Consider the following 13303-nt stretch of genomic DNA (forward strand, 5'->3'; position numbering starts at 1 on the left):
AATAGCACCTGTATACCTAGTGTCTACTGAATGAGACTCACATTACTGTATTTCCAAGTCATGTAAATAACTGCTTTCCAAGACGTGTTTATCACGTGAAATGCACCACTTTTAGCAAAGTGCCATTAGCAAAAAAAAAAGAAAAAATGAGGAGAAAAATGATCCAGTGATCTGTTTCTGATGTTAAAACAGCCAGAATGTGCTCTTAAGTCTCACTTTCTGCCACTGGAAAACCTTTCACACTTCAGGAGTTCAGTATCTTGCATTTCTGCCCACCACCTTCCCCGAACAGCTGCATTTAATAGATCAAAATCATCTTGCAGGAAAAACCATTCTTATGATCTTCCATATGCTGTAAACTAAACTACAGTGTTTTGTGGTTTTAAGTGTTTTTAGAAGCAGCACTTTCCAAAATGGAAAATGGTTTCTGATAAGTATGGAAGAGGAAATAAAAATATCACTCCAGCATTCTATTAAAATACAACTAAACCTGTACCTATGTGCCTCAGACTGTTAATTAATATATTTTAACAGGATGATGAATTTTACTTTCTCTCAACACACTGCTATTTCTTACACACCTGTCACATCTTACCTACCTTTTTCTGAATGGCTGAAATAAAACATCTTCAGCATTCTAACCATAGTAAAGCAGCCAGATCAGGTAGGCTTAGATGCCAACCTTCTCCCTAAAATTTCTGAAACTTGAGATGCCTCACTTCTAAATAACGAGTGGAGTCTATTATTCCCATTCATGATTTTAATTTTCTTCAAGAACCATGTCAGTCTACCCAAATTACTCACTCACATTGCCTGCCTCAAAGTCACTAATTTAAAAAGCTCCAAATAGTTTCCAACTTTAAAAATCAGGGAATATCTACCATTTTTAAAACATTTCTGAGCAACCAAAACCCAGCACTCCGTAATATGTCCACATCCAGCATTTCCACATCCATCCATACAAGACTGTAGCACTGACAGAGCTAGACATGCGAACAAGCCACCTGCTCAAAAATCTACTTAATCTGAGGTTTGCAAGAATTTTAGAGTGGTATTTTATTGCTTTAGAAAACAGTACAAAAGCAATTGCACTTTAGTTATTTGTACTTTTATCTTTTGACCAAGCGAGGGTGCAGAAAGAACACAGGAGGATCAGCTATTTTACTTGGAAAAACTTCTAGTATGGTTTTGTCCAATAACACAAATTTTTGAGTCCCTATATATTTTAGTCATGTGCAAGGTTCCGAATAGTTTTTTGCAGATTTGAAAGGGGGCATAAGAACTAAGAAGCAGAGTGGTCACTTTGAGGCAGAAGTTATTATTTTCTGTGAATTTTATAGGGAATGAAACCTGCAATGTAACAACTTGCACTGCTGCTGCTGCTGCTGCTCTATCCAGAAGCCACACTCCCAACTTGGGAGGTATATTATGTTAAATGAAGTCAATATTTTACTTTAATACAGTTTCATTTTAATTGATGTTCACCTCAATGACTGTAAAGATTTGTACAAGGTCTGGGAAAGTAAACATTAGATGATTCATCACAGGCAAAATGAAAGCGTGTCCCTCTCATGAAATGAATCTATAAATCTCTGCTACATTATTTCACTGATGGAAACCGAGTTCAGTGAGGAATGAAAGAGACTATTACAGCTGTTCTAGAAAAGATGGAGGAGGAAGGCACTGAAACGGAGACCTAGGGTATGGGTGGCCTGGAGTCTGTATGAAACAAAAATAAGTCTGCCCCATTTTGCCCTTTGCATGGTCTTTGAAACTACCCCAATTACACATAGAAGTTACCAGTCTTTCTATCCAAAGTGCACACGCGCATGCGTGCGCATGCACACACACACAAAGAAGAGAGAGAACATTTGAGAAGGAGTATAGCAAAGTCACCTACTTTGTGATGAAAAAGCAAATCAGACAAGAAAATAACAAATCAGATGAGTTACACACCTATAGCTAAGCACTACCGATCACACTGGACTATACAGCTTGAGTGAAGACACTCGGCTGCATACTGGAATAGTACAGATAGCTGTAGTGCACCAAGAAAAGGGCCAACAGGTTGTAATAAATTTCCAGCCCTCACACCAACGTGGGATGATGATTTGGAGAATAAGCCCCCTGTCAAGGCTGCTTTGGGCTGAGCTGGTGGCTGATACTCACTAATGCAACCTACAGGTTGATGTCTTTTACACTGAAGGAATCCAGCCATCTTCTCTGACACAGCCAGAGCTCACTGAATGGCGCTGACCCAGAATGCTAAGCTCAGTAAAAACAATACTTGAACAGAAAAAAACCACTCCCCACATACACAGCCCTAAATTTCTTCACTCAGTTCCCATTATCTGAACAACAATGTTGTACAAGAGCTGTTGGCCCATGTGTAAACATGCGGAGGCCGTATCTATTCAATGTTCCACTGGAGAGAAGCTACAAAAAAACAGGAGTCCAGCCCCAGCACCTGTCATTTTAGGACAAATGGTCACAAATATCTTTCTAGGCTGATATCAATCTCTGCTCTCCCATTTTCCCTCACTGGGAAATGAAAGTTTCTGAAGTTCCAGATGGCCTATAACAAAAGAATGAAGGAGGAAATGAGAATACATAGACACTACAAAAAACTGTAATTCTACAAAAAGAAAAATGAGGTTCTGTTTCACAGGAATAGATCCCTCCAGATAATCAAAGCCAAGAAAAAATCCACTCTCTGGATAATGAGTCTGGAGGCAATCTCATCCTAAAGGGCTTCTTTAAGCTATCCAGGCCAATATGTCATTTAGAACAATGAAATTGTGTCCTGGTTTCAGCTGGGATGGAGTTAATTGTCTTCCTAGTAGCTGGTACGGTGCTATGTTTTGAGTTCAGTATGAGAAGAATGTTGATAACACCGATGTTTTCAGTTGTTGCTAAGTAGTGTTTAGACTAATGTCAAGGATTTTTCAGCTTCTCATGCCTAGCCAGCGAGAAAGCTGGAGGGGCACAAGAAGTTGGCACAGGACACAGCCAGGGCAGCTGACCCAAACTGGCCAACAGGGTATTCCATACCGTGGGACGGCACATCCAGTATAGGAACTGGGAAGTGGGGGCGGGGAATCGCCGCTCGGGGACTAGCTGGGTGTCTGTCGGCGGGTGGTGAGCAATTGCACTGCGCATCATTTGTACATTCCAATCCTTTCATTATTGCTGTTGTCATTTTATTAGTGTTATCGTTATCATTATTAGTTTCTTCTTTTCTGTTCTATTAAACTGTTCTTATCTCAACCCACCAGTGTTACTTCTTTTTCCCAATTTTCTCGCCCATCCCACTGGGTGGGGGGGGAGTGAGTAAGCAGCTGCGTGGTGCTTAGTTGCTGGCTGGGGTTAAACTACAACAAATTGTCATATGTTTGGCAAGTGGGCTTTGATTGTTCCTTCCTTTCCCACATTGTGAAAAATGAAAAAAAGCACTGAAAGAGATAAAATGCTCTCGTGCCACCTTGTATGCCTGTTTGAAAGCAGGAGGACCAAAGTTTCTCCTGCAGTTGTGTACAGCTGCTTAGAAGCATGGAAATTCAGTGGCTAGGAAGACATTTTCCTTCTGCCACTTGTATTTCTTTTGCTATGTCAAGTAAAATGTGTGCTCTTAACCTGCCATTAATGCACAATAATCCACCTCTTAATAGAAAATGCCATTGAATTCCTGCCATTTTCCACAAGATCAGAGCATACACACAGAATACCTGTTCTTCTGCAGATGCACATCTTTTCTATAAATTTGAGGCAGGGGTGCAATATTAGACTTTGGGGGAACAGCCAGTATAACCTTTGCCAGACACAAACAGCTTCTGATTATTGATTAGGCGTCAATTCATCAGTCTTCAGGTCTTATCAGTAGTTATTGCATGCAACAGGAGAACAGAGAGCCAAGTTACTTACTCATCCAGTTGTAAAAAACTCAATGGAAAAAACATGTAGTAGGGCAGAGTCCATTATTGGAACTTTGTGCAGCAGAGAAGCAGATGTAGCAACACTCAGGACCACAAATGCAAGTATGAATGAACCTCAGAGAGGTGTTTTCACGTTGAGACAAAAATGTACGTGCACCTCTATAGACATTTATTTTTACATGGCAATTCTGAATAATGACCATAAAAGGAATAATATATAGTTGACTCATTCAGCAAGCACAGCAGATCTTGTGCACTGAATGCATCAGGTGTTTTTGTGCAAACACAGTTTGTAATTGTGCAATTAAAATCTTCAGCAGTGCAGAAGCACACGTGGGTTGTATAGCCTACCTTCATTCCAGCTGTAGCTAACTCTAAAACTCTGACCGGCAAAATAGTAACACATTGTGGGGTAATGAACTATAATAGAATGCTGAAGATCTATAACTGAAATACTCACTAATCATTTATTAATATGGTTCCATGAATGACATTGTCATAGAGATAAGACCCAGTCTGATGACACAGAAAACACCTTCTGCTTCAAATCCAAATTCAAATTTCCCCTATTAACTCGGCTTCCTGACTTCCAAACTACCTGTTGGGACCATCTACTGCTTGTAGGTAGTTTGATATCAGCAAAGCTCCCTATTGTAAGGACTTTGTTGATATCTGTTCATTTCAGGTATCAACACTGACACCTAGCTCTAGCTCCATAGTGGGATTGACAGAATCACAGAAACATTGCTCAAAAGAGACCTTTGGAGATCTTCAGTCCAACCTACCACTCCCTACCACTCACCACCACTAGATCTGGTCAGCCACGACTGTCTAGCCAAGTCTTCAAAACACCTAGGGATGGTTTCTCTGCCACCTCTCTGGTGTTCCTGCTTGCTCTATTTTTACTTCTGTGTTATGATTTTGTATGTTACTAAAAAATAAATTAAACCCCTCTGGAAAATGGCTTCATCTTTGGGAAGGCTGAGCAGTCAAAAGTACATTATATAGAATTATTACATAGAATTATTTGGGTTATTCTATCTGCCAGTTTGACTTTTCTCATAGCAGTCCAGAATAAATTAGGGTGTTTAAAAGTACTTTCCAACCAGAAGCTTTCCAATTTACAATAAATGCTACTGAGGAACCAAAGTCTTTGTTTTACATTCATAGCAACTATGGTTATTCTCTACACCAGATCGCTTCCAGGTCTGCGAATATGTTCTGGCCATGTCCTGTGTTTTGCTGGGATGAAACCAGAGTGCATCTTCCTGTGCCTAGCTTTTTATGAAAAAAATCATGGTGTCCTGGCTTTATATGGGAAAAAAACCCAACAGTTCCCAGCATCTGGGCTACACTAGAAGGAAGCTTGTTGCATTCTTACTGATGCCCTGCTCATCCAGATCTGGCAACCAATACTGTACAGTGCACTGTCAAAAGCATCAGCCACCTAGGCCAGACATAGCCACCCTTAAAATTCAAGGTTGCTTTTGACACATTTAACATCTTGGATTTCCCAAGTTTCTCATGAAGCATCTAATGTTTTTACACGCCTCTCCCTCATCATTTATACTGATAATCCACAGTCCAAGATACCAGTGTTGCAAATACTAATTCCTAAATAGCAGCTTTTGTGCTCTGCAGCTTGCATTTCAAAATGGCTGCTCCCTGCTTGATGCTAATACTAGCGTAATTAACATTTAAGGCAGTTAAATTTTCGTTAGTGAATAGAGGCTCAGTCTGGCACTTGAAATCTTGCCCTTGGAGCCCAGCAGAGTTAGAGCATTGGTTTCTGAGACAAAACAGTGTCCCATTTCTTCTCTGCAATTAAAAATAACCACTGAGTTTTAGATAATAATAGAGGTCAAAATACCCAAGAGCTATTGAAAATATTTAACCACACACAAATGGTACATATTTAAAAGGCCTTAGAGACTTGCATGTTACACAAACCAGTCAAGCAACTAAAACATCTTAAGCAGAAGTACAATGAATTGTGTACAGGTCATTTATAAAAACGCAGATGGCTACAGGTAAACACACCAAGTTAATGCTGGTTGGCATTCACTCAGACCTCACTCCAGCATTCTCGAAGTACTTTGCAACTACAGATTAACCTGTTTTATAAAGGAGGTATATCTCTAGCTTGTACTTATTTTTACAAAGGGTGAAGTAAGACAAAAGGTCAGGGCTGTAACCAGAAATGGAAAGGCAGGATCTGGGGCCCCAGCCTATTAATTTCTAGATAGCTCACCTTATTAAATAGAGTCACGTATGGACAACAAACATAAACTGTAATTGGGAGTTCTCCAATTAAACAAATCCATTCAAAAAGCTAGATGCATATTTTTAAGGCTAGAAAATAAAATTGTTTTAGGATACTAAACAAGCAACTGCATGAAATTTAGCTTTTTTATTGAGTTCTGAGATCTTAAAGAACTCTAAGTCTTGACTAGGTTCAAAAACATTTTCTTAAGGACTGGCTTCGTGATGCAAGGGCAAAAAAAAGATTCACCATGGAAAGTTCACCAAAGTTCTGTAGGTTTTTAGAGATTACATTACTATGATGTAGAAAGAAAAGGAGATTGATTTCCCAGAGAGGCTACGACAAACCTCTCTTTTCAGGGTGAATGAAGTATAGAAGCAAAAAGAAATGCTAAAGAACAGTAGTCATCAGTAGGCACGGATTTGTACTACAGCCTTCAATCTAGCAGGCAGCTAGTTTAACCCACACAAAACAGCTGTTTCTCTTCCTAAGTTTTCTGACTGGTGGGCTGGCTGATGTGACTTTATTACTTCTGCATCTGCTGTTCTGACAGACTAATGAAGAACGATTTATTATTGCTATTATTGTTGTTGCTGTTTCCACTGGACATGACATCAATTAGCATGGACACTTCATTCAGCACTGCATAGTAACAAGCAAAAAAACCAGTTTAGCTGGAAGACTCGCATCAAGACTTTCTCCCATATGGAGTAAGCAAAGATCTTCGAAGGACCTTACAACACTCATCTTCCAGGACCATGAGGGGTGGGAGATGAGTTAGCAACACTGTGAAATATGTAGTGGGGAAATTTAGATATAATCTGAAGGTGCGTAAATGATAGAAAGCAATCTTTTTTCATGAAGAATAGGTCATGCCAGATAGCTTAGACAACTTGTGCAAAATGACAGGATTAGTGCACAAAGGGAATGCAGCAGTTCTGATTTTACAGAAACATTATTTATGGGTTAGTGGGTGGACAAAAGTTTTCTCAACAGATTTTTACAGATCTAACCATACACAGAAAGTTCAAATGGTTTCCTTTAGCCTCTACTTAGTGCTACTTTATAGGTAGTGTTTTGCTTTAATTTAATTTATCTAGACTTTAATAAGACTTTTGGTACTTTACTGCCTGGAAAATTATTACTGACACTGGAAATATGGTGCCTGGTTATGAATATTGCAATGAAGATAGGAAGTTGCCAGACATATTGTAAACAGAGCATAATTACAGTATTTACAGTTGAACATCAAAATGGGAAGACATGCCAAGTGGCATTTCTCAGAAGTTAATATTGGGACTGATACTATCTAATATCTTCCTTAATAATTTGGAAAATGAAATAAATTGTACATTGATTGAATACACAGTAGACACAAGAGGAAGATGAACTACAACACAGCAGGTGGGTAGGTTGAAAAAAACCCAGAAAGAGCTGGAGATTTAAGACGGAGAGAGAGAAGGGTGCATTTAGAAGAGAAGCTATTTAATGTAGACAAATGTAGAATAATAAGCTCAGAGAAAATTAACACCCATCTCAAGTAACCAAATGGGAAAATGCCAATTTTCATTAAAAAAAAATCCAAGAGACTTCACAGTTTATTCACACTGAAAATTCACATTGGGGTATATGCATCAGGTTTGACAACTTGTTTGCTACATTCCAGCCTGATGTGATTTTAAAGGGAAGAAAAACAGATTCCCTTAAAAACCTGCCTTTTAAAATAAATTTTTACTTATTTTAAATATATACTGAATGCTCATAAAAGACCCAATTTACAGTCCTGTTAGTGGAAATAACATAGTACTAATGTAACATAAGAGACACAGAAGCAGCGCATAAGAGGTCCAAGATGGAAGTCAGGAAGCCAAAGCCCATCCGTCTCCAGTACTGTCAAGGAGTTCTAAGTGTTCACTCTATGCAGCAGAGCAAAATCCATTAAATACTAGGTTACCACTGATTTGTTGACTTTAGTTTAGAAGCTCAACTATACCTTGAGGAAAGCTATTACTGTATAAAAGTAAGACTCTGAGGGATATTAAAAAAAAAAAAAAAGCCTAAACAAATACTGAAACAAGCTTGCTGCATTAAATGACTACTGTATACGCTAAGGAACCTTAAATATTATCTGTAGGATGGAAATTGTCAAAAGAATGTACCATTGCAATAAAATTAAGCTGTAATTATATAAATTCAGTAAGAATAGAAAACATTTTATGACACAAGAACCCCCTACGTGGACTATGTTAGAGAACTGCTCCTGGCTGAGAGTTTAAAGGCATGCTATCTTTTTCCCATCATTATTTGGTTAACAATACTTACAATACAAGTACATTATTTTGTCACAGGACTGATTCATTACAAGAATATATAAAAACTTTATCAAACTGAGTATTACTTTTCTTCCTAACACAGCAATCCAGATATAGCTGATGCATATGAAATGGCTGATGTGATAGCAATCAACAGTGGTTTTTTAATGTATGCTTAAAAACCTGCTTACCAAGGGGAGCCATATATTCTGAATCCCCTCACCGTCACTTCAGAGTCTTGAAGATAGATGCAGTTTGTTAGAAGAGACTGTACATTTTCATAGCTCTCTGGCTTCAGCTTAGAAACAGAGGGGAAATAGTAAAAGTCCTGCTTGATTAAGTCAGCCATGAATTCCTGGTCAAAGGTCAATTCATGATTTCCTGCTATCACAATCTTGTATTCATAGGGCAGGCTACCTAAAACAGTGAAAAACAAACAAATTACTTGTTTTATGGAAATTCTGATAAACGAAAACAGACAGACTCACAAACTATTATCAATTCCTACAATATGCTCACATATTTGAAACAATTGAGCATATCCCTACTACATGTTACTGTAATTCCCGGTGATTTCAGGTAAATGACATTACTGTCTTTTTCAGGGCACACTATGATTTAGCATGCTTAGCATTAATGTGTTGAAACTACTTTCAACTCGTCAACCTTAAAAACCAGTCTGCAGACTCCTGCTCTACTATTTACTGCTAGTTAATTGCCATTTGTGCTGCAAGTATCACTTACTGTGACAGTGATGATAACTCTTTGACAGAGATTAGGGTTCAAAGAAGATCGTCCACAACGCTTCATAAAATAATGTCACCTCTCTTCTCCCAGGCCTGTACTCTTTATCAGCTTGTACTGAGGAGGTCTTACAGACTCAGAACTTGGGTCAGCCAGAGGGGTCTGCTGCCCTCTTTACCCTGACATTAAGATCAAGACTTCAAGCAAGACAGGGATTAGGTCTTTTTTTTTTTAGCTGTCAAAACTCCACATCCCACAGAGAAGTCTCGCAGTTTGCCTCTATCCCATTTTTTTTCCTGCTCCATTTTCTCAGTGACTTCCTTAGATCCATGGACTATAATTTAAAGTGACTCACGTTCAAGAATATTTTACAACCCGTATTTAGTGAAAAACTTTACAACAACCTCCTGCTGAAGGCAAGAATATATATGCCCACACACGTGGGTTCTTCCAGAGAGCAGCACTGCAACAGAAACTTTCCACCTGACTCTACATTAGGTTATCAACTGGATTCTGCCCTCGAGAGCAGGCATCGCCTGTCTCAAAAAGCTCAACTTCTAAGTATATCTGAGACGAAACGAAGACAGAAACTGTGTAAAGCTGCATTCAATAGCTTTGCTTCTGCACTATTAATTTGCATCAGAATGAGGACAGTTGGAACAGACTGGGAGCAGAAAGAAATATTTTACTGAAAATGAGACCCACCCTGCATAGCAGCGATCGTGTCTTTTTTTTATTTTAAAAATGTGTTGTTGATAACATAGAAACCTTAAGTGATGACCCCAAGCCTAACCTAGAGGCAGGATATTTAGAGAATGTAAAACACCAGCCAATGTGCAGTGGCAAAAGTTGGCACGAGTAGGACTTAAAAATAAAATGCAACAGCATGATTCAGAGTTACAGAAACAGAAGACAGAGAACAGTGCTAGCCCAGAGGAGATGCCACATGGCTGAACTCATTATTTGCCAAATGAAAAGATCTGGGTAACTCTGAAATATGTTTCAGGCACTTGTAACACCTGTATTAGGAAAATCGATTGTACAGGTTTCAGTCTTTCCTTTGGACCCAAGACATACATGCCTTTAGAATATTTATTAACAGAAACTCTTTTCAGATATTTATAATTACACTTTGAATGCTGGAGATTAAATTATTTACCTGAAAGACTAGCTGAGATGTAAATTTTGTCATTTTTGCTTCTGAAATGCTTAGCATTTTGCAGATGTGTACTCCATCTCTGCAAGTTTTCTGGGTGTGTGCACACATACACACACAAGTTAAAAATGTTACTCACATGCCACAGTCTGTATGGGGATCTACAGGCCTTAAAGCATTCTTGGGAAATAGGAAAATAAAGAAATCCTGTATGCTGCAATATTGTTAACAATTCCATTTCTATTTTGTTTTGTAAATCTTTTCCAGCTCATCTGATCCATCCATCTAGCAGCCAAGAACCTGTACGAGCTGGTTATAGTTGTTGCTTCCACTAATGTATTTATGTCATGTTGCTGTCTGTGGGTGTTACTTAGGCAAATTAGCAAATTACTCTAAATGTACAGTTACATTTATTATAGTGGCGGCCAGAAGCGCTGCTTTAGTTACAGGTCTGTCAGCTTTTCAATTAACAACTGTGTTTTTGATGAGTTTGCAGCTCAGGTTTTTTTTTCTTTCATTCCATACCAGGCAGCAACTTCCTAAACCTATTTCCCTCTCTTTGTCTCCACAAGCCCTCTTTACCCTTTAAATCTTAATTTTTTGTCTAACAGGGGTATTTTTTGCTGCTTGCACATAAATTTAACAATATTTTGTTTAAACTTTGCTCCTTAGAAGACTTTAGAACATGCTTCACTTTTCACTCCAAGTGCTCTCAAAGTGCAAAGTCAACCTTAGCTAGAAATCTTTCAACCCTTGTTCTTGGCTGGTCACTACTGTCATGAACTATAGGACGCTAGTTGAGCGGCTGCAGATGAAGACCCTCTAGCTATCAGACCACAATATCGATTACATATTTCTCATCTTCCCTGCTTCCAGTGTGATCCATACTTACCTCACTCTAGCCCACATGCAGAAATCAACACTGAATGCTAAACAACTCTTTGCACTAAAGCATGGTCCTCCTACCACTGACCTCAGAGGGATCAACACCACCTTACTGGAGCAGGACCACAGTTCAACATGGTGTGTCAGCACAATCCTGAGAAATGTTGAATGTTTCAAATGCCTTTTATAGCATGAAGATCCACCAAACACTAGCAATATCTGATCAATACTTACCTGAAAACTACCTTAAAGCAGCAACTCTTTCCTACTTCTGACCTACAACTTCTTACTTTTCCTTTTTATATGTTATTACTTAAACTGTTCTGTAATTTCTTATTTCGTTATGACCTTCCAACACAAATACATGGTTTTCCATCCCTAGGCACAGACTACTGCACAATTTGTAGCCTTGGCTTGGTCCTTGGCTAGGACCAAGACCTCCCCAAGAACACATAGGCTAATAGCTGCTGTATGGCTGTGTTTCTACACCTGTCCATAGCTGTAGAACAACCACTTTTCCATCTATTATTTTTTGTGCCACCAGCTCTTCATCAGAGATAATTTGAACACTTCCAGGCTGACCAGTTTATTCCCACACCTGCTAGTGGGTGCTACTGACAAGCCGGGTAGGAAAGACACCAGGCACATTTCCTGTCCCTCGTTAAACAAACTGAGCTGAGAATGTTGAATTCCCACTCGGGCAGGTTTTCATGGCTTCTGTAACAATTGCATTTTGCTAAGAAAGATTCCTACCAAAGACAGCAGTGGCTACAACGTACCTACGCAGTGGGTTCCTTTTGTCTTCCATTTACAAACTCCATGAAAACAAGCCTTAGTAAAGGCAGTAGCTAACATTTTCATTTGCTAAGCTCTTTTCCCTTTTTTCTTCTTCTTCTTTTCCAAAATAGCCATATGCTAAACATTAAGTTCCATGACTGCTCATCTGTGTGGGCACCAGTGGTACCACTAGAGCAACCTTGAGCGTATCATGAGTGACTGACGGCCCTGAAATAACAGTGATGGGGATGTGACCCTGGTGGTACCTCCTCAATCCTTCCAGTGAGGGGGCTCACTGCTCAGGTGGGAGTGGATGCATCCCACAGCCAACACAGTGCTGCGTGGTTAGAGCTGCAAGCAGGCCTGTAGCTTCTATGACCACAGGACGCTTTCTGAAGAACAAGGACTGCTGCGCAGGGATGGCACTCCCCTGGCAAACTGGGGCAAGAGTGTCTTTGCCAACAGGTTCGCTAATACCGTGGGAAGAGTTTCAAGTTAGGTGGGCTGGGGAAGGGCTGTCACGCTGTGAAGAGAAGTGAAGGCATGCGGGCAGTGAGGGAGCAGCTGGGGGACAAGAGGATGGCAAAGGCTCTTGCACTACCCTTGTAAAAGCAGCCTCACTGCGGCTCCTCTCAGGCACAGCACTGGGTACAACCAGGAGGGAGGAGAAGTCCATGCACAGTGGAGAGCTGTGACATCTCTGAGATTATGCAGACGGTGGGATAGGTCACCTGACTGGAGTGCCGCAATGGATGGACACAGGTCTACCACCTTTGAAAAGGACTGGAGAAGTTCCCAATGTCTGGAAAAAGGTACATGTCCCACCCATCCTCAAGAAAGGCAAGAAGGGGAATCTGGGGAACTATATGCCATCAAGCCTCACATCAGGCCTCCGAAAATTAGGAAACAAATCTCCCACAAAGTAATTTTCCAAGCACATGAAGGTCAGGAAAGTGATGTGGAACAGCCATCATTGATTTAACATGGGTAAATCATACCTGACTAATGCAATTGCCTTCTATGAGGAGATGACTGGCTCTGTGGATAAGGGAGAGCACTGGATGTTGTTCACCTTGATTTTAGCCTTTGACACAATCTCTCATAGCATCCTTATAGCCAAATCGGTGAGATAAGGATGGATGATAAGGTGGGTCAAATATCGCCTGGAATACTGGTCTCAAAAGGCTAGAATCAGTGGTACAAAGTCCATCCAGCAGTCAGCCACTAGAGATAT

At 39.8% G+C, this 13303-nt stretch overlaps 1 protein-coding gene across 5 annotated transcripts in view; it reads right to left on the reverse strand.

The window, feature by feature from the left end:
* MPPED1 (metallophosphoesterase domain containing 1) overlaps positions 1-13303 on the reverse strand; it is a 67951-nt gene that overhangs the window by 23293 nt on the left and 31355 nt on the right. For all 5 annotated transcript variants that reach the window (XM_030041350.1, XM_030041349.2, XM_030041352.1 and 2 more), the window contains one exon: positions 8699-8924. In XM_030041350.1, the coding sequence (XP_029897210.1) occupies positions 8699-8924 (226 nt within the window). The remainder of the gene's footprint in view (positions 1-8698; positions 8925-13303) is intronic.

This window comes from Aquila chrysaetos, chromosome 17, assembly GCF_900496995.4.
Source record: "Aquila chrysaetos chrysaetos chromosome 17, bAquChr1.4, whole genome shotgun sequence".
Taxonomy (NCBI): Eukaryota; Metazoa; Chordata; class Aves; order Accipitriformes; family Accipitridae; genus Aquila; species Aquila chrysaetos.